Source organism: Malurus melanocephalus, unplaced genomic scaffold (assembly GCF_030028575.1).
Source record: "Malurus melanocephalus ecotype Western Australia unplaced genomic scaffold, MMel_1.1 scaffold_403, whole genome shotgun sequence".
In the NCBI taxonomy this organism is placed as follows: Eukaryota; Metazoa; Chordata; class Aves; order Passeriformes; family Maluridae; genus Malurus; species Malurus melanocephalus.
The window spans coordinates 637,199-660,889 of record NW_026623635.1 but is presented as its reverse complement, the minus strand read 5'-3'; the positions used below and the strand labels follow the sequence as shown (position 1 = coordinate 660,889).

Here is a 23,691-nt window from a genome sequence, read left to right as displayed (position 1 = left end):
ACTCTCACTTACCCTCTCATATTCACTGACTTACATTCACATTCACTCTCATAATCCCATTCATTTACACACGCACTCACACATTTATTCACTCTCACATTCATTTGCACGCTCACATTCACATTCACTCACACTCAGCTTCATTCACTGACTCACATTGATTACTTCCACATTCCCTTACATGCTCACACTCATTCACACTCACCCACCCTCATTTATTCACATTCACACACTTTCACATTCATTCACTCTTACTCTCACACTCACCCACACTTGCTCATTCACGCTCACACTCACATTCATTCACTCGCACATTCACCCACCCTTGTTCATTCACTCTCACACTCACCCACACTCATTCATTCACACTCATACTCACACTCATTCACGCTCACACATTCATTCATTCTCACACTCACACTCATACACTCATTCACTCACACTCACACTCTCATTCACACTCACACTCACCCACACTCGTTCATTCACACTCACATTCATTCACACTCACATTCATTCACTCTCATACTCACACTCATTCACACTCACACTCACATTCATTCATTCTCACACTCACACTCACACTCATTCACTCACACTCACATTCATTCATTCTCACCCTCACTCTCATTCACATTCACACTCACACTGTCACACTCACACTCACAGTCACTCACACTCACATTCATTCTCACACTCACACTCGTGCACTCATTCATTCACATTCACACTCACACTGTCATACTCACACTCATTCACACTCACACTCACATTCATTCATTCTCACACTCACACTCATACACTCATTCACTCACACTCACACTCACATTCATTCATTCTCACACTCACACTCGTGCACTCCCATCCATTCTCTCACGGCCCCGCCCCCGCCCCCTCTGGCCCCGCCCCTGGCCCCGCCCCTCGCCAGGCCCCGCCCCTCCCGTGCCCGCGCATGCGCGGTGGCGGCGGCGGCGCGGCGGGCGATGGTGGCCGGCGGGGCGATGGTGGCCGGCGGGCGGGCGCGGAAGCTGGTGCGGCGTTACCGGCTGGCGGCCGCCACGGCCCTCGCCATCCTCCTGCTGCAGGGGCTCGTCCTCTGGAGCTCCGCCGGCCTCGACGAGGAGGGCCCGGCCGAGGTGCGCCGCGGGAGGGGGGGTGGGCGGCCCGGGGCCTGCCGGGGGCACGGTGAGGGGAGGGGGGCGGTAAGAGGGTGGCGAGCGGTGCTGAGGGAGGGCGATAAAGGGGCTCGGGGGGCTGTGAGGGGGCTGAGGACGGCGGGGGAAACAGGAGGCCTGAGGGGCTCGAAGGGAGGGTCATGGGAGGGCGATGGGTGCTGGGAGGGGGCTTGTGAGGGGGAGCCCTCGGGAGGGRCAGTGCCCTAGGGCCTGGAGTGTCCCTTTGCTCAGGAGCTGCGGAGGGGACAATGGGGCTGCGCTCTGTGGTGTTGGCAAGGCCCCGACCCGGAATGGGGTTCCAGGGGTGGGGGCTCCTGCAGTCCCACGCTGCTGGAGGTGTTGGCTGTGGGGTGGGCAATGGGATGTCGCCTGGGGGCCTCTGGCTGCAGCAGTGCAGGGTTACTGCTCCTGAGAAGGGGAGCTTGTGGCCCAAGGGAGGTTCATTGGGGTCTGGCAGTGAGTGGGGAGTGTGGAGGGCTTGATGGGGCTCTTGGACTTTTCTGTAGTTTGGGGAATGTTGTGGGAAGCTGAGATTGGGGCCACTCAAACCAGAAAATACTGACTGCAGAGAGCTGGGAAGTTTGTATCAGTTGCTTTGTAGCTGTTCCCTGTGAAGTGGGAGAGTACAAGGACCTTTTGAAGTCACAGATGTCTTTATACCAGAACACTCTGCCAAGGCCAAATGTGTCAATTCTTTCTTGTGAGCGTGGGGAGACTGATGCATGGGCTAGTGAAGGAGTTTGCCCAAGGTCGGACACAGAGCAGGTATCAAGGAGGACCCTGAAACACATTGCTACCACCTTCAAACAAAGCTCCTGCTCCCTGGATTATTTATTTGTATTTTTCTATGTGTTGGGAACTGCCCAGACTGTGTCCAAGTCCGCTATGTCTGGGTGAACGAGTGGCTTTGTGTGGAGGGTGATCCCATGGTCAGCAGGTCTAGACAGCTTTCCTTGAGAGSAAAGAGGTGAGAAGGGGAACAGGGCAGCCCCTTGTAGTGGGGAAGGTCTCTAAGGTGACACCACTCACTCAGCAGGTGAATTCCCAGCCTCAGGCCTTCTCCTGGGCCACAGGGAATGGCCATGAGCACCCTCATGTGCTGCCATACACCCATCACCAGCACAGAACCAGGSAATGAATGTGGCAAGGAGAGGATCGTGATCTGGAGGCACTGGCGGTGTGAGAGCAGACTGATCTGGCTCCAAGGAGTGCCCAACTGCTCCTTCCCCTGTTTTGTGACCTTGATCAAATTACTTCACCCGTCCCGGCTTCTCCTTGCCTCTGCACCATCCTGCACTGCTTGTCTGCTGTTCTCTGCTCCTGCCCTTCACAGCCTCCTGGGCTGGCTCATTTCTTGCCTGGTTTCCCCATGTCTCATCCCAAAACTGAGCTGGGCAGCTGACGAGTTTGGCCATGAGTCCCCTTTTCTAGAGAGGGGTTGCTTCACCGCCTGGGAATTGACAAGCCTCTTTGGAGAAAACAAACACAATCCTTAACTTCGTGGACATCCCAAACCCATTAGCAGGCTGGGAAAAGTCCAATTAGCCTTAATTTCTTATAAAATGCAAAGCTCTTTGTTTCTGTGCCCTCTTGCAGCTTCTGATTTTGGCCAGACCTAGAGGAGACACCATTCCCCTAAGGGCAGTTCTGGTAAAGTCAGAGGAACACTCCCAGGAGAGTCTGACCTTGCAGGCCTAGAAGGATTTGTGGAAGTTTGGAATTTCTTAATTGCTAGAGTAAATGGCTCCTTCCCACCACTAATGGACACAGCTCATCCCTACCACGAATGGGCTGTGACTGACTGTGGAGARTAAAAGACACTCAAGTCCAAGAAGCTCTGTGGAGCAAKCTGTGCCTCTTGGATCCATCAGTTYYCTTCCCAAGCCTAATTTTGGGGTCCTGCAGGCTCCCTGTATTCACTGAGCAGATGCTTTATGRGGTGCAGACCAGGAGCAACTGGATCTGTCTCCATTCACCTAAGTCAACACTCCTGGAAACCAAATTACCTCGTTCTACTGGGATCAAACAACATAATCCCTGTCCAGATACCTGGAACGGAGAGGAAATTCCCATTCCTGCTGTGAACAGCATGAGTGTGTCCCCATACAGGTGGAAGCTTGAGGGACCAGAGCAATCCTGTCTCTGTCACTGTGACACCAACAGCTCCCATGTGAGCACATGGYATTCCTGTAGCTCTTGGTTCATGGTGGGGAGCTGGCACCAGGAAAACCCAAACCCAAAGTTTCCTCTTGGGTGGAGGAGAGGATCTGTCACTGCAGTGAAGTGTTTTAGCCACTTGGTCTCCTGTCTTAGTCTTTCCAGGCAGGAGGTGGCACCTCTCTGGGGTCTGTGTGTTGGTGTCCTCTGTGTGCTGTGGCCACCAGAGAAACTTCTTATAAAATGTCTTTTCTACCAGAGAAGAGATTCGTTGGTTGTTACTTTTCCTGCCAAGAGCTTGTTTTTGGGGGGCTGATTCCAGCCATTTTAATTCTGGATTTCTCTGGTGACTTTGGAATGTTTTGGTGCTGATTTTTGCTGATGAGTGCTGTTATGTGGCAGACACCAGAGTCCGACAGCCAGAGAGGGAATCCTGCAGAACATCAGGTGCTGTTAGCTCTGCTCCTTGCAGAGCTGGGGATGGGGTGCAGGTAGATACTCAGCTGACAGCTCTCTGTCACCTTGGTGGCAGTGTCACCTTGGACAAGAAGAAATGGCCTCAAGTTGTACCAGGGGAAGTTTAGGTTGGATATTAGTGAAAATTTCTTCACCAAAAGGGCTGTCAGACCCTAGAACAGGCTGAGTAAGGAAGTGGGGGAATCACAGTCTCTGGAGGTATCTAAAAGATGTGTTGATATGGCACCTGGGGACATGGTTTAGTGGTGGCTTGACAGTGGTTTAACAGTTGGATGATCTTAGCAAGTCTTTCTARCCTAAATGATTCTGTGATGCCGTTCTGTGATTTGAAGTGAGCTCTGGCTGGCGCCTGGAGTATCCGTGTGTGTCAGGGGATGGGGAGCCTCACTGACTGTCCCTTGCAGGTCTTAAATACAGCAGAACAACATGGCCGGAGCTGTTCCCTGCCAGGCTGGGGTGCAGGGATCACTCTGCTGTGGTGCAGTAATTAAAAACCTTTGAGTTTGTTAGCTGGCAGCTCCGGAAAGGCTGGTGATGCTTCTAACGACTTTCCCACTGGGAAAGGCAGCCAGGCATTCCTGAGCTGGGAACAGGGCTCCTTCCAGGGGTTGAGCACGACTGTAACCAATGGTGGGTATTAATTGGGGGTGTCCCCAGAGTCAGGTATGTTGGGGAGTGCAGGATGTCAGTGGGATCAGTGAGTCTTATCCTGTAGGAACAGGGCTGAGCTCATGGAAGAGACTCTCTCCTCACTTGTGGCTTCCCGGCTGCCCTCTCCTGTGATGCTCCGTGGGGAAAACAGGTTTATAGCTCTGGAACAGATGGTCCTGTGTGGTGACTAATGAAGGGTTCACTGCCTGTCTCGGGCTGCCCATGACGCCTGTCTGGATGGAAGCAGACTTGGCTGATCCCCACTGATCCAGCCCCTCAGGATTTAAGCAGTGGTTTGGCCGTGGTTTGCAGCACAGCATGGGTAGCTGGGGACTCTGGAAGGGGCAGATCACACCAAATGCTTTCCAGCCTTTTCACTGTGTGCTTTCTCCTGGCTGTGACCTTCCCAGCAGCTACACCCAGTGGGGAGTCTTGTGCTGGGAGCTAGTTCATCCTGCTGTCCTTGTGAGGCATCTGTCCATCCTCATGAGATGCTGCTGCCCAGGAATTCCCCTGGATGTTCCTTACAGCTCCCTGTGGTGCCTGGCACGGCCGCTGGGCAGTCAGGGTTTGGGGGTGCTCTGAGAGGCCCTGGGAGGCYGGGCTGGAGCAGGCAGCTSCCTGCCTGTCATCTGGGAGTGCCTGCGGTGGGCTGGGGCACATGGCCCCAACCCCACTGGTACCACTCACTGGGAAAGTTCTTTCCCACGAGTGTGGCATCCAAACTTCCCAGCTTCCTGCTCTCCCCAAGGCTGTTTGTGCTGGTCAGCCAGCTTGGCAGAAGTAACGAAGCGTAATTAATTGCTCCCTTTACGTATCTGCTTGGCTCCACGGGAGGRTTTGTGACTGGATTTGTAGGGAAGGTGGTGATGGCAATGCCTTCCCCAGCCCAGTGCAGGGAGCCTCGGTCAATTCCTGTCTGSTGCTTTCAGCCCAGAGAGTGCAGCTCAGCCACTTGGGACTCTGGCTGTGCTGGGCTTGGGTTCACAGCGTGGTCATGGGAGGGAAGAACTGGTCCAGATATCTCCTGTTGAAATAACCACCACTGGCCAGTACAGCCCAGTGCTTATCTCCAGCTTCAGGGATGTCCCTGCATGGGCAGGACCTGGGAGGGTGACTGGTGTGGACACGACCACTGTAGCCATTTGGTCTGCAGTTAAACCACAGAGAGTGAGACCTTCTGGCTGTGATGGGGTTGACAAATCAAGGTATCCCTTGCTGGAGTACAGGATCCTTTTCCCATGATGAGGGCATAGGCAGGGGAGTGCTGTAGGGTCTTAGCCTGGGTTTTTGGGTGGTGAAGAGGCTATGTGATGTCCTTTGTTGCACAGYGGTTGCTGCTGGAGCACCTGCCATGCTGCAGCATCCAGCTCTGTGGGGACTGGGAACATGAGTGCTCTGAGGAGGGTGTTGGCAGAGCCAGGGGGAAGCAGGCCTGAGTTAATGCTGCCTGTCCTCTCTTCTGCATCCACATGGACCCTCAACAGGAGCGTCAGAAAAAGGCTGGGTTTCCTGAGAGCAGCGATGGCTCCAAGGACTCGGACAGCTCTGCCGGGCGCCGCAGCAGTGCCAGCCGGAAGCACGGCCGATGGCGGGGCCGGCCGGACAGCCCCGGGGCCATGGTGTCCAAGGTGGTGAGAGCCGTCACGGCCAGGCACAAACCGGGCTGGAGGCTGCCAGCCATGCCGGACTCCTCCAGCCACAGGAACCTGACGGATCTGCGYGGGGAGGCCCAGCTGGCCATCTTCCAGCAGGGTGACACGGGCAGYGTGGAGGGGGCTCCCCAGCCCACCGAGAACAGCTTCACCCCCAAGTGCGAAATCACGGGCAAAGACGCCCTGTCGGCGCTGGCCCGGGCCAGCAGCAAACAGTGCCAACAGGAGATCGCCAACGTGGTGTGTCTGCACCGGGCCGGCAGCCTCATGCCCCAGTCCGTGCCTCGCCACTGCCAGCTCTCAGGTGAGTCCTGTGGGGGTTCCGTGGTCACCCTGGGCATCGGGAGTATCCCAGCAGGGCAYGTAGGCCACCTTCCTTATGTCACCGAACTGTCCCACCTGGCAAGCAGTGGCCTCAATCTGTCACTGATTCCCAGATTACTGCTGCCTCTGTAATCCAATCAAAGCTGTGCCAGCCTTCTTAAGTTGGGCTGTTCATCCCAGCCTGCAGTGCTGCAGGGTCAGAGCCAGGCCCAGCTGCATTTTCTGATTGGAAGCACTTCAGAACACCCCCTTTCCCAAAGCCCCCATCAGCATAACACAAGGGGCTGTGTCTGCCACCATGCCCTGGCACCACAAGCACTTTGGGGTTTGCCCGAAGCTGCGTGCTTCTCTGCTGTCCCCTGCCTTGTTCAGGAGCTCCAGGCAGTGGGTGCCAAGGCCTGGAGTGGCTGACAGCCCTCTCCCTCCCCGTGCAGGCAAGGTCAGCCCTGTGATCCAGTGGGACGAGAGCCGGCTGCAGCAGGGGCCCCCCAGCAAGCCYGTGCGCATCGCCTACATGCTGGTGGTGCACGGCAGGGCCATCCGCCAGCTGAAGCGGCTCATCAAGGCCGTGTACCACCAGCAGCACTTCTTCTACATCCATGTCGACAAGGTGTGTGGTAGGGGTGAGGGGGTGGGCACTAATTGCTCCATCCGTCACTGGGAGAGAGAGCAGAGCTAGAGCACGCACAGTCGTGAGTGGGGAAAGTGGCTGGATAGGATTAGTCCTCACTGCTATGGAGCTGTGATCCTCCTGCCCCTATTTCTGCAACCCCATGGAAGCAGGATCTATTCTCCCTATTCTGCTTGCTGCTTCCCTTACTGTGGAGGCTGCTGCAAGGGCTGACCCCAAGATGGTGGCAAAGAAAGCAGAGCCCCAGGAGGATGAACTCCTTGCTGAGGGTGAGCCATGTTCCCTGGCAGCGCTCCAATTACCTCCATCGCGAGGCCGTGGAGCTGGCCCGACACTATCCCAACATCCGTGTGACACCCTGGCGCATGGTGACCATCTGGGGAGGTGCCAGCCTGCTGAAGATGTACCTGCGTAGCATGAAGGACCTGCTGGAACTGTCCGAGTGGCCCTGGGACTTCTTCATCAACCTGAGTGCCACTGACTACCCCACGAGGTTAGACTTTGCTGGGACAGGGGAGGGTGCTGCAGGTGTTGGGCTGTGTGATGCTGCAGCGGACTTGGGAGGAGCAAGGAGGAGCAGGGAGCTGAGGGAGATGGGGTTGGAGATTGCACCCACACCCACATGCTGGTGATGATGCTCCAGGGCCAGGCTGGTCCCATGTGTGCAGAGCAGCCCAGCCAGTACCTCGGAGGCTGTTTTTTCCTGTGGTCTGGGTGTTGCACGGGAACATGCATGTGAGGCGCCAGACAGCGAAGAGGCTTCGTCTCTGTCTGCCCAGCAGTGGGACAAGCGTTTGAGTCAGCAGCTTTRGGCTTCTTGTGCCTAATGGCTCTTGCAGAATTAATGTTTACTGACTGGTTCACCCCAGGGGCATTAATGATTCCTAATTTGCACCTCAGGACCAATGATGAGCTGGTGATGTTCCTGTCCAAATACCGAGATAAGAACTTTCTGAAGTCCCATGGCCGAGACAATGCCAGGTAATCTCATATAGAGGCAGAGCTGAACTAGAGAAACAGAATAGGAGTGATTTTAGAAAAGAACTGAAACACCTGCAGCAGAGAGAGGATGTTCTGCATGTAGCTGCACTTTGCAAAGCGGTTGACACTTCTAACACCTCATCCTCATCCCCATGCCCAGGTTTATCAAGAAGCAGGGCCTGGACCGCTTGTTCCACGAGTGTGACTCCCACATGTGGCGTTTGGGTGAACGCCACATCCCCGAGGGCATCGTGGTGGATGGGGGCTCTGACTGGTTCTCGCTGACACGCAGCTTTGTGGAATATGTGGTCTATGCTGATGACCAGCTGGTGTCCCAGCTGCGCCAATTCTACACCTACACACTCCTGCCAGCTGAGGTGGGTGCTGGTTGTGGGCCACGGGTCAGATTTTCTTCCCATTGTGTTTAACATYGCTGTCCCACTTCATCCTTGCTCTGGGTAGCTGCAAAGAGTGTTGCTTGTTCTGCTCAGGCAGCTTTRTGCCTCCCCTTTTCCAGACTTGGGTATGAAAGAGGGAAGAGGTCAGAGGTCCTGTTTACATAYTGCCCCGTCCAAATAAGGACTGGTGCGAGCCTGGTGCCTTAAGTGTGGCCCTGTGCTGGGAACACACAGGTTTCTGTTCAGGATCAGTTGAGGTCTGTCCTTTTCTTCTATGGCTGAGGGTCTCCATCAACCACCAGTCCCCCATCCCACTGGGTGTTCTGTTTCTTCTCTCCTCTGCACAGTCCTTCTTCCACACAGTCCTGGAGAACAGCCACGCCTGTGAGACGCTGGTCGATAACAACCTCCGAGTGACCAACTGGAACCGGAAGCTGGGCTGTAAGTGCCAATATAAACACATAGTCGACTGGTGCGGGTGCTCCCCAAATGACTTCAAACCCCAGGACTTCCTTCGGCTACAGGTGAAAAAGATCCTCCTTTCTCTTCCCACTCTCTCCCCTCCTCCCTGTCTCCTCTTTGAGCTACCCTGTGGGCATCCCAGGCTGCAGTGCCAGCTGCTSTGCATGTCCCCACAAGCTGCTCTGGGGCTCAGTGTAGATGTGTCTGTAAACAGGCGGTGGGGTTAATCTGACTGTTCTGCCCTGCAGCCAGGCTTCTGTTTGCAGCATTGCTCCTATTCCCAGACCRTCTCTCCTGTTTTCCTTCTCTTTCCCTTCAAACCTATCACTTGGGGCAAATACCTTTTTAGTAAAACCCCTTCAGAGGTCTGTTTCTTTGGCAGGTCAAAATGCCTTGTGATAAAACATCTCCCACATGGGGATGTGGACTGAACACAARAGGTTTGGGGGAGATAGAGCCAGCCCTGAAAAGTGCAGTTGTGGCAGGATTTTCCAGCAGTCCCAGGCTTGCCCAGGGCCCTGTTCCTACAGGCTGCTCATGCAGGGCTCCACAGCGGCTCTGTGGGGCAGGAGCCTGCAGAATAGATTGCAGTGAAGGAACTGTGTGACACATGGCTGCTTCTGGGCATGGAAAGGGGGAGCCAGTGAGAGAGATGGGAACGCATCTGCATTACCAGTAACTTCGGTGTGCTCCCACTGATCCTGTCATAGAGGATCCCACATTCAGGCTGGCTGTGCTGTGCTGCTCCTTAGCCTGTGCCCTCAGAGTGGGCAGGATGSATCCTGCTGGAGTGGGAGGGCAGARKGGGTKYAGCCAACACTGTCAGAAATGCCTGTGCTCTTCCAGCAACTCTCCAGACCCACCTTCTTCGCCCGCAAGTTTGAGTCGACGGTGAATCAGGAGGTGCTGGAGATCCTGGACACGCACCTCTACGGCAGCTACCCCCCGAACACACCGGCCCTCAAGGCCTACTGGGAGAATGTCTACGACCGTGTTGATGGGCTCAGTGGCCTCAGCGATGTCACCCTCACCTTCTACACAGCCTTCTCCAGGCTGGGGCTCCACAAAGCTGCATCCACACCGGCAGCCAAGGCTGACAAGCTCTGCAGGTGGGGTATTTGCTGTGGTCTCAATCCAGGCTCCAGGTGGTGGCCTTCTGCTGGGAGGATGCTGATGCTCAGATGTGCAATCTCTCTTTGTCTCTCCAGATTTGAGCCTCGAGGCTTCCCCTCCAGTGTGCACTTATATTTCTATGACGACCGTTTCCAGGGCTACCTGGTGATGCAGGAAGTGCAGAATTTGGCAACTGGGCAGGCAGAGTCCTTGGAGGTGTGGATGATGCCCCAAGGAGCTCTGAAGCTGTCAGGCCATGGAGGGCAGGCAAACCGCTTGCAAAACCTTGAGGTAAATGGGGCACTTTCCACCCTGGCTTTCCCACACCTTTTTGCCCTTCYTCCTCTCCCTGACCTGCATGCCACTGGGACAGAGAGACACAGTGCTACTGTTGCATCTGAGAACAAACCTTCAGGATTTTGGTTTCTTTGTGTCAAGCTGGTCATTGTAGAGCGGGCCTGCAGGGGATCTTTCAGGGGCAGCAGAGGCTGCAGTGCCCAGTGCCTGCAGCTGCCAGACGGCTTTCACAGCTGAGTTAGAGCTGCCGTATGATCCATGCAGGGTGGGCTGTCCATTGCTTGGACTCCAAGGTTTATATGTTCTCTGTTTTGGGGAGGTGAAACAAAACTCCAGCTGATAGTGTCTCCTTGCCCAGTGTCTCCACTGCTTGTGTCTCCTGTCCCTCCAGGTGGGCACGGAGTGGGACCCCAAGGAAAGACTCTTCCGCAATTTTGGAGGCCTGATGGGGCCTTTTGACGAGCCGGTGGCCATGCAGAAGTGGTCCCGGGGCCCCAACCTGACAGCCACGGTGGTGTGGATCGACCCCACCTACGTCATTGCCGCCTCCTACGACATCACAGTGGATGCAGAGGCAGAGTTCACCCAGTACAAGCCCCCCCTCAATCACCCCCTGCGCCCTGGCATCTGGACCATCCGCCTCCTCCAGTTCTGGGAGCCTCTGGGGGAGAACCAGTTCCTGGTGGTGCCCCAGACCTTCAACCGCAAGCAGCCTCTCAGGAAAGGTGAGGATGCTCTGAAGTTTGGGGCTGGCTGGGAGGGTCTCTCTCTATGAGCAGTCCAAAGCTCTTCCTCCTGTGCTGGCCCTTGGACTGCAGCTGGTGACCAGGCAGGAGCCCTCCTTCCACTGGTGTCCCCTTCCCCATATGAATCCTTATACTGGRCTGTTCCCTGGTCAGCTGTGGTGGGCTTGTTGGCAGGTCAGTCARGTCCTTCCTGCAGCAACATCCTTTTGCTTTGTGCTGGAGGGGAGCTGGGRTTGCATAGAGATGGAGTGCTGTGCCTCAGCAGAGTGGGGATAGGACCTGTAAGAGTGCCAGAACATTGCTGCAGTGCTCATCCCCTCTCTCTTCTCTCCCTGTCCTGCCCAGATGACAGCAACTGGCTGCATGGTGGCCCCCCACGCAATGAGTACATGGACCAGAACTTCCAGGGCCTGGGGGGGATCCTCAACCTGCCGCGCTCCGAGGCGGCGGAGGAGGACGCGGTGCAGAAGGCGCGGCTGACGGGCAAGGAGCTGGAGGACTGGGCAGATGCTGCCATCAGCACCTTCTGGACCRCGGCAAACGTCTGTGTCAGCAGCCCCTCGGCCTGCATATCCCTGGAGATCTGCAGCAAAACCTCCTGGAGCTCCCTCTCCCCGGACCCCAAATCGGAACTGGGGCCTGTCAAACCYGACGGGCGGCTGAGGTAGCAGGAGCAGCCGGAGGGCTGCTTTGGGAGCAAGGAGCATCCTCCATTTCTGCTGTGGGGGGTGTCTCTGGACTACATCACCCTGTGCCATTTGCACCGTAGTCACTCGAGGAAAAGAAAACAGGAACCTCCAGGCAGGGGAAAACCTCCTGTGGGGTATTTTGGRCAGAGGGAGGGGCATGAGGTGGGTCTTGCCCATCTCCCCAGGAATGAGTCCTTGTTGGCCAGGGAGAGCATGCTAGAGTGCTCATCCCTATGAGGGCATGGCCGGTGCCTGGGAAGAGCTGTGTGTTTGTTACTCCAGGCCTTGGAGCCTCAGGAAAGGGTGATGTGGGAGGGAGGGAGGGAGGGATGGCTGGTGGGTGGGCAGGCTCTGGACCAGCTCAGCACTCTGCCCAGCCCCGGGCTAGAACCTGGCACCATGAGCCCTTGGTACTGGCTGCTGCCCTAGTGGGCTGACAAGGGACTGGGGACAGGCAGAAGCTGAATGGGTCAAAACCTGCCATGTGCACAGAGCTGCTGCTGGCCCAGGGCTTGCATCTCATCCCTTCCACCCCAGCCCTTTAGTTTGTATTTTTATAAATATATATATAGAAATATATATATGATGCAAAGTGCAATAGAGACGAGACCCCGCATTGGCCGGGAAGTCCTTGTGTCTCCATCTCCCCTCAGACTGTAACATAYCTTGTTCTCTTGGGTGTCCTGGTGCTGCAGGACAGGGTGCTGGGTCGTTTACATATTTTTWTTATTATTAWTWATTATTATTATTGTTTTGCCATTTGCCCATTTCCTGCTGGGGGCTGCTGGCGACCTGTAGCCTGCTGGCCTGGGGCAGGGYTGCCCCCAGGTTGTGGGGCAGCTGCCCAGCTGTGCCAAACGTCTGGAGCCCTGGTGTGTTGTGTGACAGTGAGCGGGGTGTGTGGTTCAAGTCCAAAAAKCCGCTGTAGACCCCGCCACTTCTGTCTCCACTTCAGCAAAAGGACGCCCTGATTCCCTGCCAAAATATCATCCAYGGGGCCGACGTCCTGCTGCGGATGAGCCGTGCCTGGAGAGCTGCCCCGTGCCACAGCTTCCTGGCCCGACCTTTWMTTTTCTCCTKKKYSGSMRRARSYYYTKGGRMCYKMYKKKSYTYSYYKGSCMAAAAAGCAAAGAGGCGAGACRAGRTCTGGCGAGCAACTTCTGCCGTCCACTGTTCCTGCTTCCCACTGCTCCAGAGGAAAGAGGCGCCACCTCCTCTTGGGAAGGGTTGCATTGGAGCATCCCCCTTCCCTGCAGTCTCCCCAGGATGTCCTTGGGGTCTGCCTCCAACATTCTTCTCTCCAAGACTGTTGGTGCCTGGAGAAGTCTGGGTTTTGTTTCACCCTGGGAAGACACTTCACAGCTGTGGACAAACTGGAGCCTGTCTGGCCCAACCCTCTGCTCAAGGCAGGGTCTTGGGAGCTGGTGGGGTTTTGCTGTCTCCATGGATCTGTGCCATCCTCACTTTTCTCCTGTGTCCCGGCTCTCTCTGCCCGGCAGGTCTGACACTCCCAGTCTCCAAATTTAAGGATGTGGGTGATGCAAGAGGTGTACTGTGAAATGGAGGGGACTGAGAACTCCATGTGTGAGGGCAGGTACCTGCTGGCACTCAGCCCCCCCGTCCTGCACCCACTCCTGCCTGGGGTGCTTCGGGGCTGTGGAGCAATGTGGGGGAGAGGCGCCACACAGGGGAGGACGCCAAAACTCTGTGTCAGAAGCATTATGTAAAGTTGTCTTAAATATGCAACATCTCCACAAATATATCTATATCTCTACAGCGTGGTGTGTCGGGTTTTTGTGGTGTGCTGGAAGGGGTGAAGGGTGGGGGAAGAAGCTTGGCCTCACACAGTGAGGATCTAAATCCTTCCTGGGAAGAGGCTGTGAAGGTGTTGGGTCAGGGTCACCTTCCTCAGCTGGGTGAGGTGTGACCCAAAACCAACCTCGGGGTTTTCAAAGCCGGTAGCTGGAGAGTGACAGCTCGGGAATGATCCGGAGCCACAGGCTGAGCCCGGTTACACCCTGGCAGCGGATGCCCTGAAGGTACCCGGATACTTAGCCTTGACATCGCACTTAATTGAGGTGTTAATCAGCTAATGACCGGGCACCTCCTGGTGCCTACGGGGCCGGGAGCTTCCCGCGGCACAGCCCAGCTTTCCCTCCGCAGGAGCGGGGCTGCACTGGGGCTGTCCCGTGCCCCCGATCCCGGCTGTGACACGCGGCCTGGCGGGGCTCCGGGAACCGCGGCACGGGGCCGGGGCAGCCGCGGRTGAACCGGGGGGACCCTGGCGTGCGTCCGGAGGGGGAGCCCCGGGAGCGGAGCGGCTGAGCCCGCCCGCCCCTCGCCCCGCCCCGGGCCCGCCCCGCCCCTCGCGGGCTGTGGGGTGCGGGCGGCGGGCAGGGGCTGCCGGCGGCGGGGTCGGGATGGCGCAGCCCGGGGAGGCCTCGGGTCACACGGAGACCACCAGCGCCGGCATGGACAGCAACGTCCTGGCCATCGTCATCGCCGCCAGTGAGTGGCGGGCGGGGGCTCCGGCGGGGCCGGGAGCGGAGCGGGGGCGGCCGCCGGGCGGGATCGGCCTCTGCCGGTGCCTCCCGGGCTGTGCCGGTGAGGCGATACCCGGGGGCGGGCGGGGGAGCGGTCGGGGGAGCGGCCGGTTCTGTGCCGGGGGCCCGAGCGGAGCGGCGGCGGTGCCGGCGGGGGCTGGCGGTGCCGGTGGGGTTGGCCGTGCCTCTGGGGCTGGCGGTGTCTCTGGGCTCCGCGGAGCCGCGCGTGGGCCGGGGGGAGCCGCGGGTTCCCGGGAGACCGGAGAGCTGGAGAACCGGCGCCCTGCCGTGGTGCTGCGGGAGCCGAGARCCCCGGGCGGTGCCGGTGCCGGTCCCCGCGGGTCGATCCCTGAGCCGCGGTTCGGGATGGGGTGAGCCCCTCCCGGCTCTGCAGGTTGTTCCCGGTCTCGTTGGGAGACAGAGATGTTGGGCACAAAGGGGYTTTAGCGCTCTTGGGACGGGCAGCAGGTGGAACCGGCTTCTCCAAGAGGCATCCGGGGGGCGAGAGCGGGTGGCCGGAGGAGGCCCACGGGCCACCGGCTCACTCGCCTCTCCCTTGTCTTGGCAGCGGTGTCCACCTCCGTCTTCATCGTGGCGATCCTCATCCTGCTGCTACTCCTGTACCACCGGGACCCCATGTGCTGCCAGTTCCTCTGCTCCTGCCGCCTCTTCCAGACCCCCAGCCAGTATGTGAGTGTCCTCTGAGTCCTCCCTCTCTTCCTCCTGCCCGAGTTCCTGCCTGTCCCCTCCTCGAGCTCCTGTTCTCTTGTTCTGGGTCTGCGGGTCTGCCCCGCCGGGTTCCCTTCCTGCAGCCTGGCTGGAGTTGCTGACGGACATGGGACCTCCAAGCAGAGCTGGGCTCTGCCGCCTCGTTGCTCCCACTCTTCGCAGAGATTCATCCTCCCACCCACCCAGCCCTGCCTGGCTGTGCCATTGGGGTTGTATCTTCAAGGCCCGGTGCTAACAGGCTTCCCTGCTCCCCACACAGCCCGAGGGGGAGGTCCTCCTCCCCCTGCACAGTCATGTGTGGGGTCGGGCTCTGCTTTTAGGGAAGGGGCCCAGCAGGGAAGGGGGCTGGAAGCTRAGGGCAAAGGCAGACAAAGCTCGCATCCCTGACAACTGGCTCTCTTGTGCACAGCTCCTGGGGAAGRAGCAGTGAGACACAAAGCCCTTTCACTCGCATCTGTAATTTCCTGGGGCTGGCTTTCAACTAGGGGAGCTGATGGAAAAGAGCAGCGTGTGCAGGCAGCGCTGCTTTTGTRGTGGTGATTGCCTGGGGAAAGCTCAGCTCCAGAGCTGCAGGGATGGCTCTTGAGGGGATGACTGCAGGTACCACTCTACAGTCCCCAGGAGAAGAGCGGATATTCAGCCTCCCTCTCAAGGGATGGAAAGACTTGTGCTGTGAAWGGCAAATCTAATGGGCCAGCACARGCTGGGAAGTCCCCAGCAGATAYRACAATGCAAATGGGCTGYGCTGATGGTGTCCCTGCCTGATCCWYTGCCTCCWCTCCTTTCCCTRTCYTCCCTMCTGTAGCCTGCCCATGGCATGCATTGGGTGCTCTTGGCCCTTCAGAGCTGCTCCCTGAGGCAATGTGGGATGCGCTTTGAGGTGSGAAGTTCAAAACTTTAGCATCATTTGGAAAATATACAGGATGCATATCCATCAGAAAAAGTGAAGCAGTTGTAGTGTGTGAGGCAGCTTTTGGGCAGGTGTAGTTTGAGCTGGCTTTACTCATCAGTTACTGAAACAACAGTTGGGCAGTGTTTTCCTGCAGCCTCTGTAGCTATGCTACATGTAGGGCCAACACAAACAGTTCCGTGGTTGTTAAGAGCCAGAGTAAATCTGCCACTCATAGTCCTCCCTGTGCATCTCTGGTTGCCCTGSGAGTCTCTGGGCTGGTTTCTGCTGGCAGAGATGGGATTTTCTGAGAGCAAGGAACTGCCATGGATCAAGTCCTGGCTCGGGTTTGAGGGACTTTTCTCTGCGAACAGGATTTCTGTTCACTGTTGCTCAACACCTTGACAGGRAATCCAGTTTAACTGGAGTGAGGCAGCTCAGGAACAGCACAGTGATTGCCCTGCAGATTTGGTTGCTGCATTATSCTGAAATGACAGCCTCAGTAGATAAGAGCTTCAAATTCTGTAACTCTGAGCACGTGATGGAGCTCTTATCTACACCAGCAGAACAGTTGTGTTGGGTTTTTTGTCCGCCAAAAAGAGATGGTTCTACTGATTCTCAGTGAAACCCTGCCCCAGGGCCCAGGCTGTCCTTCTGGCTGTGCTCTGGCCCTTGGAAGGAGGGAGGATGTCCTGGAGTTTTGGTGTCACTGAACAGGCAGGAGCTGCTGCCAGCAGTGAGAGCTGCAGGAGCCACACAAGCAGAGGGAACAGCTCTGCCTCTGCCAGGGTCCTGGTTGAGCTGGCTGAGCTCTGCTCTCTGCTGGGCAGGATGTGAGGGATTTCAGCTTTGCTCATGTCCTCATTCCAGGAGCGCCCYCCGCCCTATTTCAGCAGCAGCCAGCGGCTGGTGGGACCCCAGCATGGAACCTCACGGCTGGAGAATGCTGCTGAGAACCCYGGCCTGCAGGTGACAGCAGGATCTGTGCTGGGAGCTGGGCGGGAATGGGAGCAAGGGTGCTCATCAGCATGCAAAGACACTCTGGTTATGGGGCTCACCTGGGGCAAATGGTGCTGGGCAGCATCTTCTGGTGCTGCGCTGCAACTTTGGGATGTGCTGCCAGTATGTAAAAACGCCGGGGGGAGGCAGGGTGTGKGGGACAGGAATGTTGCAGAGGACACCACAGTGCCCTGAGGTGTTTGGGCATGAAGGGCCAGTGGTAGATCCTGGGGGCTTGGGATCCTGCAAAGCCGGTCAAGGTGTAATTGCCTCCCGGAGGGAGAATTTCCTCTCTGGAGGTTCAAGAAAGGGCTTCTACAACTCTGAACCTGGAATTAACTCAAGGTGGCACCAGGCCATGAACTTCTAGTGAAGAGAGCCACCATCGCACTGACCTTTCTTTTCTGGGATGGGCATTTCTAGGGAGATGAGCTCTTCTGCGTCGGACCCCCCAGCACGTACCAGCTCCCGTCCTGGGAACAGCCCCGCCTGCCCAGCTACGAGAGCGTGCGGAAGAAAGATCGCCAGCGGGAAATCCATCAGATGATTGCCGACAGGTTTGGGCTGTGGGCAGAGCCATCCCAGGAGGTGAGCTCCCCTCCCTGCGCTGTGGGGCTGCCAGAAGCCCATGACAGTCCCCACTGTGCTCCATATCTGTGTCTTGCTTCAGCAGCTGGTGGTAGCCAAGGACTCTGTGCTCTATGATTGCCTTGCCCCGATAGCTTTTATCTCTGGGAAAGCACAAAGTGTATCGGGAGGCTCCTTTGGTGTACATCTGTGCTGGTTAATGATCCATCTCCCCTCCCCCTGTGCATTTGCAGAGATGCCTGTATCAGGCGGCAGGGCAGAGCCGCAGGGAGAAAGGGCAGGCTCTTYGGATCACCTGCTCCATACAAGTCCAGGCTAGGAGTGTTATTTTTGGATGTCTGAGGCTTTCGTGGTTTCTTGCTCCCTTCTCCCTGCAGGACTCTCCTGGGAGGCTCCTTGCTATTACCATGAAGCGTTTATGGCTTATTTATGAGCAGGAGGCTTTGCCTGTCATGATATTTGAGATTTGCACTCCCCYAATAGAACAGGGAAAAGGGAGTGCATCTGCCAAGTAGGTCCTGTGGCAGCATCCCGAAAGGCTCCTGTTCACAAAAACCTCATTGTCTAAAGCAGAACAGAAACATTTGAAACCCTGAGTAAAGAACTGAAAGTTCACTGACTTACCTGGATTTTGAGCTCTTAAAGCTGTACAATAAAGTGTGGCATAGTTGGCCCTTGCCCCTCAGTGTTTGGAACTATCTAATGATACCTGCCCAAAAAAGTACCAACCTGGTATAGTGGAAGGTACCCCTGCCCGTGGCAGGGGTTGGAACTGGATGGTTTTTAAGGTCCCTCGCAACCCAAACCTTGCCGGGAGTGAGGGCACAGGCAGGGAGTAAAGCCCCAAAGACAAATAGTTGAGGAAATGCAATGGAAACTCTTCCGCAACATTCTCATGCCCCTTCCTGTCACTTGTGGGGAGAAAGCTGGTCCAGCTCTGCCAAAATAAATGTGCCAAGGCCTGGAGGTTCCTCTCAGCTGCTGTGCAGTGACTCACCGCCAAAAGTTGTGTAGAAACCTGGTTTGTAGGTGCTTGTGTAAGTCCCAGTAATTTTTCTTTAGTCAAGGGCAAGTGAATGATAGCCYGCTCTTAACAAAAGTCAAGTTTGTTCTGGCCTTGTGCCAAGTCCTTGAGGGGGAACAGGGAAGATCAGGAACCTGGCACAGAGTGTGAGGTGGGAATGTGTCTCTCAGCAGGTTTGTGCTGTGTTCCAGACTGATGCTCTCATCTCCAGGTGTTCCCCAGCCAACAGCCGGCTGCGCTGGGGGACTGCGGGGGTTTAATTTCAGGCTGGTGGTGGATGTGAGCCTTTTCATCCGCTCTGTAAGAAGAGGTGGGATAATCTCCTGGTTATTTCTGATCCGCTGTAATGCTCTTCCTCTCTCCTCAATAGATGCCGCCTCCCTATGAGCACGCTCTGAGGCATCCTCCAGCTTTCTCAGGAACAGGAATTAGCTCCGAGACCTTGGACAGACGTGGTGTTCCAGACCCTTTCCATGCCCCTCTCAGCTACCAAACTCAGCGAAACACTGCGGTGTAAGGCCTTGGCCTCAGCATACTTGTGCTGTCAGCAACAGAAGTGCCTGGGACACTGTTCTCCTCAGCAGGGAATGGCCAAACCTTCACCCAGATCAGTGAAAACACAACCAAGCCTGACCCAGCCACCAGTGACATCCCTCCAGCAGCACAAGGACAACCACGGAGCCATCGCTGGGTACCATGCTGAGCAGAGCAACCATGCATGTCTGAAAGCTCTTCTCTGGCAAACACCAAAGACAAAGGTCCAGCTGCTGGAGCTGCACAGGGCAAAGCCAAGGGGAAGGTGTGCTGGGCCAGAGCTCCTCAGGAGCAGCATTTCATACCTCTGTGAGGCAGCACTGCTGGCTGTACCAAGGATCAGACCTCAGGCACTGGTGGTGTTGTGCTGCTTCACTTGTTTCTAACGTTACAAAGGATCTTCCTGTATCTGGATTGGCTGCCAGGTGGGAATCCTCACCTGTGAATGGCAGAATCATGTGCAGCAGAGCATTTCTGTGTGCTCGGGCATCAACAGCCCCTGTGACCAACAGTGGTTCTGTACAGACCTCTGACACAGATTTGGAGGAGCCACAGGGGTTATACCCAAATACTGACCACTGGGATGAACCATGGGACTGGATTTGCAGGCTGGGAAAGGACAGACGTGTGGACTGAACAGCTGGTGGTCTCCACAAAAGCTGTGATGCACAGGTGGACAGTGTGGCTGACCCAGCTCACCTGGTCTTCTGCARAGCAGAAGAATTGTCCAATAATGTCAACACTGGTGTCCTTACCCCACTGATTTTAATAACCTGTTTTCTACTGCAGAGTCAATGTTTGAAATTGTTTACAAACCTGTAGATAAAATGAGATTGGTTTGGCCATGAGGCATTGGGGCTCCTTTATTTTGAGCAATATAAGCTCAAAAATGTCTTGTAATGACTCAGAGATAAAAGGATTAATATCCTGAATAATGCTTTATCATACACCTCCAGCTGCTAAGCTTKAAATACCAGCCTAGACTTGGGCATCTTACCAGGTCCCCAGAACTTAGTCATGAGTTACAGTTAGGCCTGTGGACTTGCCTCATGTTGCCAATGAATGGAACACTGAGATATTTGAGTTAATCATTGAGGTGAATGAGGTACAGGGAAAAATCCAGCTTCCTGGGACACATTAGGTCATTGTGGAGAAGGATCTGGTCTGCAGTACTATGAATTAAGGTACAAATAGAACAGTAATGACTAAAAAAGAGTAAAGATAGAGGGAATTATTAGTGGGACAAGTACTGATATAAAAGTAGAGGGAACTCAATTAGTAGTGCAATGGAACAAACAGGCTCTCCAGATACTAAATGACCATGGTAACACATTCCATGAGCAGCCAAGATCTTCAGCTGCCCCACAGCATTTATTAWACACTCCTAAAAATGCCACCAGGTGATCCCAGTGCCTCAACACAGATCACAAGTGCTTCAGGAGCAAAACCAAGTCCCAGACGGGTATCTTCTGAGCCATTCTTGTCCTCAGATGCCAGTACAGCTGCAGTGGTCTGTCCTTCCCATCCATGCCCATGTGACACAGCAGGCTCACAGCATGGTGACCAGTTTGAAGCTTCCTACCTCAGTGGTAGGGACGACACTGATAAAGGTTTTATAGAGGATTGCTCCTTTGGGCAGCTGACAGATCACATCCCTGCTCTCGCTGCTGCGGGGTGGGGGCACGTAGACCTCTTTGGTGTATCTCACAATCCCATCCTCCAGGGCGTAGAGTGTCTTGTTACGGCCCATCCCCACCTGGGAGAGGAGGAGGAGTGTTAGAAATGAGAGGCTGGGCATCCACAGCTAAAGCAGACGTGATCGTTGGTCTGCCTCTGATATCCTGGCTTCAACAGCATCTGTTGCTTTGTATTTTAAAATAAAACCACACAAACTTGCTTCCAGYAAATCTGCAATGGTGCTCAGTACGAGACACAAGACCCCACTCCCCACTGAAGCACAAGTGCCCAGGCAAATCACAGAAGTGTTTTGGGATATCCATAACTTGCAGACTTTCCCTGAGACCCATGGATACAAGCATGGCTCTGAGCAGGTTCTGTGACTAATATCAGGTCATGAAACCCAATGTTGGGATAAACAGAACACAGGGATGAGCATTAAGAATGAGACTGAAACAGAGGAGGCAGTGAGTGTGTGGGGCTGCTGTTCTCTGAGAAAGAAGAGAAAGAAAAGGTCTTACATGAGCGCCAGGATGCCAGCGCATCAACCGCTGTGTAGCCAAAATGTTTCCTGCATGGACAAAGGCACCTGCAACAGAGRAACAGTCAGAGAAACAGCTCCCCAGAGTCCTTGCAGAGCACAAATAATGGTACTTAAAAATCCCAGCTTTTTTTGTAGGCATTTTCTAAGGAAAAATGACTTAAAGTGCTAAAAGCATCCGAACAAAAATGCTGTTAGCAGAAAATAAAAGGGCAACAGATTGACTATGGCAAAAAGTCAAATTTCTGAAAAGATTGCTTCAAGGGTACAAGGCATCTTCTAGCTGCTGAAGGCATTTATTACATTTACAGCAGTATGTTTCCAKCAGCAAAGCCAATAATTATTAAGCACTCAACTCCAAGAATCTGCACTTTGGCTTTTGCTAAGCCTCGTAAATCTCTCCTCTGTAAACACTGGAAATGCTCAGTTTTTCCACCCAGCGTGGGGGGAAAGTGCAGTGCACTTATGAGGTGTCCCACAGCGTTCCCTCCTCCTGGGCTCTCTGAAGAGGCAAACTTAGAACCAAAGTACATTTTCTGTAGGCAATTTTGGCTGAGAGCCGTTGGACTCGTGCGGGGTGGGGGGAGCTGACTCACCCTGCCCTCCCACCAGCGACCCTTGATCACGAGGTTTCACYGATCCTCCCCTTCCCTTTCTCCTGGAAAAGTGCCCTGCCCACCTCCTCCCAAAACACTCAACAACTGACTGGTACCAGGGGAGAGAAGCTGTGAAGAAAGCAGTGAAATGCAAATCAGACCTACCTTCCACTTTTTTAAAGCCATAGCGCTTCCCAGGGCTGCGGCCACCTAGGTTTTTTGAGCTGCCCCCACTTTTCTTAGAAGCCCATCTGACAGCAACCAGGCTTGTCTGGGGAGCGGCCAGAACTAGGTTTGGAGAGAGAACAATATCAGTTGAAAAAACTATTGCATATATTTTTTTTCTATCAGATGTAAAGGATATCAGTTAAGTCAGGCTTTAAAATTAAAAGCAAAAGGAAAGCCCTGAAAAAAAAAAAGCACTTCCAAGATAAATTAGACCATCATGGGCTAAGTTTCATGAAAAGAGGGCACATCTCAAATGCTGCTGCTGCTCAGGTAAGAATGAAACGCTAAACAATGATGTTAAAGGACGTGCACAAATTCCTGTTTCATTCTTGTAATRTGCAGCACAGATGTCACTGGTTGCTGTGGATTTCACTGTGTTACAGTGCTTTGAGAAAAGATGAGCTGTGATCTATTTCAGTTTCCCCTTTGAAATGGCATTTATTCACAGTCCCATCCTGAAATCTTACAAATGAGAAGACTTCAATTCTGACAATGTGTTAGCATCTATCACCAGCCATGAGCAGTCTGAGGATACTCCAGAAGGAGCATAAACGCTGGACTTGCTGATACTGGAGATCTTTTCCAAACTTAGTGATTCTGTGGTTCTATGATTAATGGCTCAAAGGATAGCAGAGCCCTGGGAGCAGCAAGAAGGGAGTCAGGAGCACAATTTTTTCATGAATCCTCCCAGTTCAAGGGAAGTGTTCAAGGCCACGTAGGATGAAGCTTTGGAGCAACCTGGTGTAGTGGAAATGTCCTGGCCCATGGCAGGGGGTTTGACTAGATGATCTTCAAGATCCCTCCCAACCCAAATCATCATGATCTTAAAAATCTCTTCAGCACCTTCTTTCATACAGTTAGGAGAAAATCCCAATTTTTCRGAATCCCTCTATTTAGCTTCTAAAGCAGCAGGTTAATGCAGAACAGTGGTTATCCTGTTGCCTTAACCTGAGTAAAATCACTAGTTTAAATTAATTATCAGAGTGAGCTAGAAACAAGTCCTGTCCCTGGAAGTGTCTAAGACCAGGCTGGATAGGTCTTGGTACAGCCTGGTCCAATGGAAGGTGTACGTGCCCATGGCAGAGAGTTGGAACAAGATGATTTTTAAGGTTCCTTCCAACCTAAACCTGTCCATAATTCTACAAAGCCCCTACCAGACCCCATTAATTTCAGGAATGGCCTATTAAGTAAATGAAAGCCTCCCAGACTCAACAAACTACAGGAAATTAGGCAAAGACGCATTACAGTTCCAGTTTCACATACACAAATCCGCCCATTTCACCACAGCTCTAGGCCAAGGCGAAAGCTTCGGCCCCGCGCTACCGGCTGCGATATCCCACCGGAGGCGCGGCATTCCGCGGGGCGACTTCCCTGGGATATCCCTCCCGTGCTCCTCCCTCCCACTCCATGGTTAGAGCGGCTTCCCACCCCTCAGAGGGCARACAGCGGACACAACCCCTGACTCACACAGGCGCCCCAGCGCCGCCATCTTGATGGCGCCGCTTCCCCTTCCTCTTCCTCTTCCCGCTGGGAGGGCGGTGCGCGCGCGGTGCGCGGCGATTGGTCCCAGCGCGCGCGGTGGGCGAC

The 23,691-nt window shown here is 54.9% G+C and overlaps 3 protein-coding genes across 3 annotated transcripts; 2 read left to right on the top strand and 1 right to left on the bottom strand.

Moving 5' to 3' along the window:
* Positions 1–969: 969 nt before the first annotated feature.
* On the top strand, positions 970–12,075 carry XYLT2 (xylosyltransferase 2). The gene is made up of 11 exons (XM_057379369.1): positions 970–1,136; positions 5,948–6,419; positions 6,874–7,049; positions 7,361–7,563; positions 7,971–8,051; positions 8,212–8,428; positions 8,797–8,973; positions 9,758–10,020; positions 10,120–10,315; positions 10,713–11,046; positions 11,413–12,075. Exons 1-11 carry the CDS (start codon positions 984–986, stop codon positions 11,733–11,735), a joined length of 2,595 nt encoding a protein of 864 aa, XP_057235352.1. The 5' UTR covers positions 970–983; the 3' UTR covers positions 11,736–12,075.
* A 2,044-nt stretch (positions 12,076–14,119) lies between these two features.
* On the top strand, positions 14,120–20,365 carry LOC130581336 (uncharacterized). The gene is made up of 5 exons (XM_057379376.1): positions 14,120–14,264; positions 14,868–14,989; positions 16,788–16,886; positions 17,340–17,504; positions 18,899–20,365. Exons 1-5 carry the CDS (start codon positions 14,177–14,179, stop codon positions 19,043–19,045), a joined length of 621 nt encoding a protein of 206 aa, XP_057235359.1. The 5' UTR covers positions 14,120–14,176; the 3' UTR covers positions 19,046–20,365.
* A 29-nt stretch (positions 20,366–20,394) lies between these two features.
* Positions 20,395–23,619, bottom strand: MRPL27 (mitochondrial ribosomal protein L27). Its single transcript, XM_057379377.1, has 4 exons — positions 23,572–23,619; positions 22,042–22,164; positions 21,261–21,328; positions 20,395–20,818 (listed from the first exon to the last, which is right to left on the bottom strand). Exons 1-4 carry the CDS (start codon positions 23,591–23,593, stop codon positions 20,612–20,614), a joined length of 420 nt encoding a protein of 139 aa, XP_057235360.1. The 5' UTR covers positions 23,594–23,619; the 3' UTR covers positions 20,395–20,611.
* Between the last annotated feature and the right edge of the window lie 72 nt (positions 23,620–23,691).

Coding starts and splice junctions, on each gene's coding strand:
- MRPL27 (XM_057379377.1), bottom strand. CDS start 23,593: ATGGCGGCGCTGGGGCGCCTGT. Junction 22,165..23,571: donor GGCGGCGCTGGGGCGCCTGT/GTGAGTCAGGGG, acceptor CTCCAAACCTAG/TTCTGGCCGCTCCCCAGACA. Junction 20,819..21,260: donor GCTGGCATCCTGGCGCTCAT/GTAAGACCTTTT, acceptor CTCCTCTCCCAG/GTGGGGATGGGCCGTAACAA.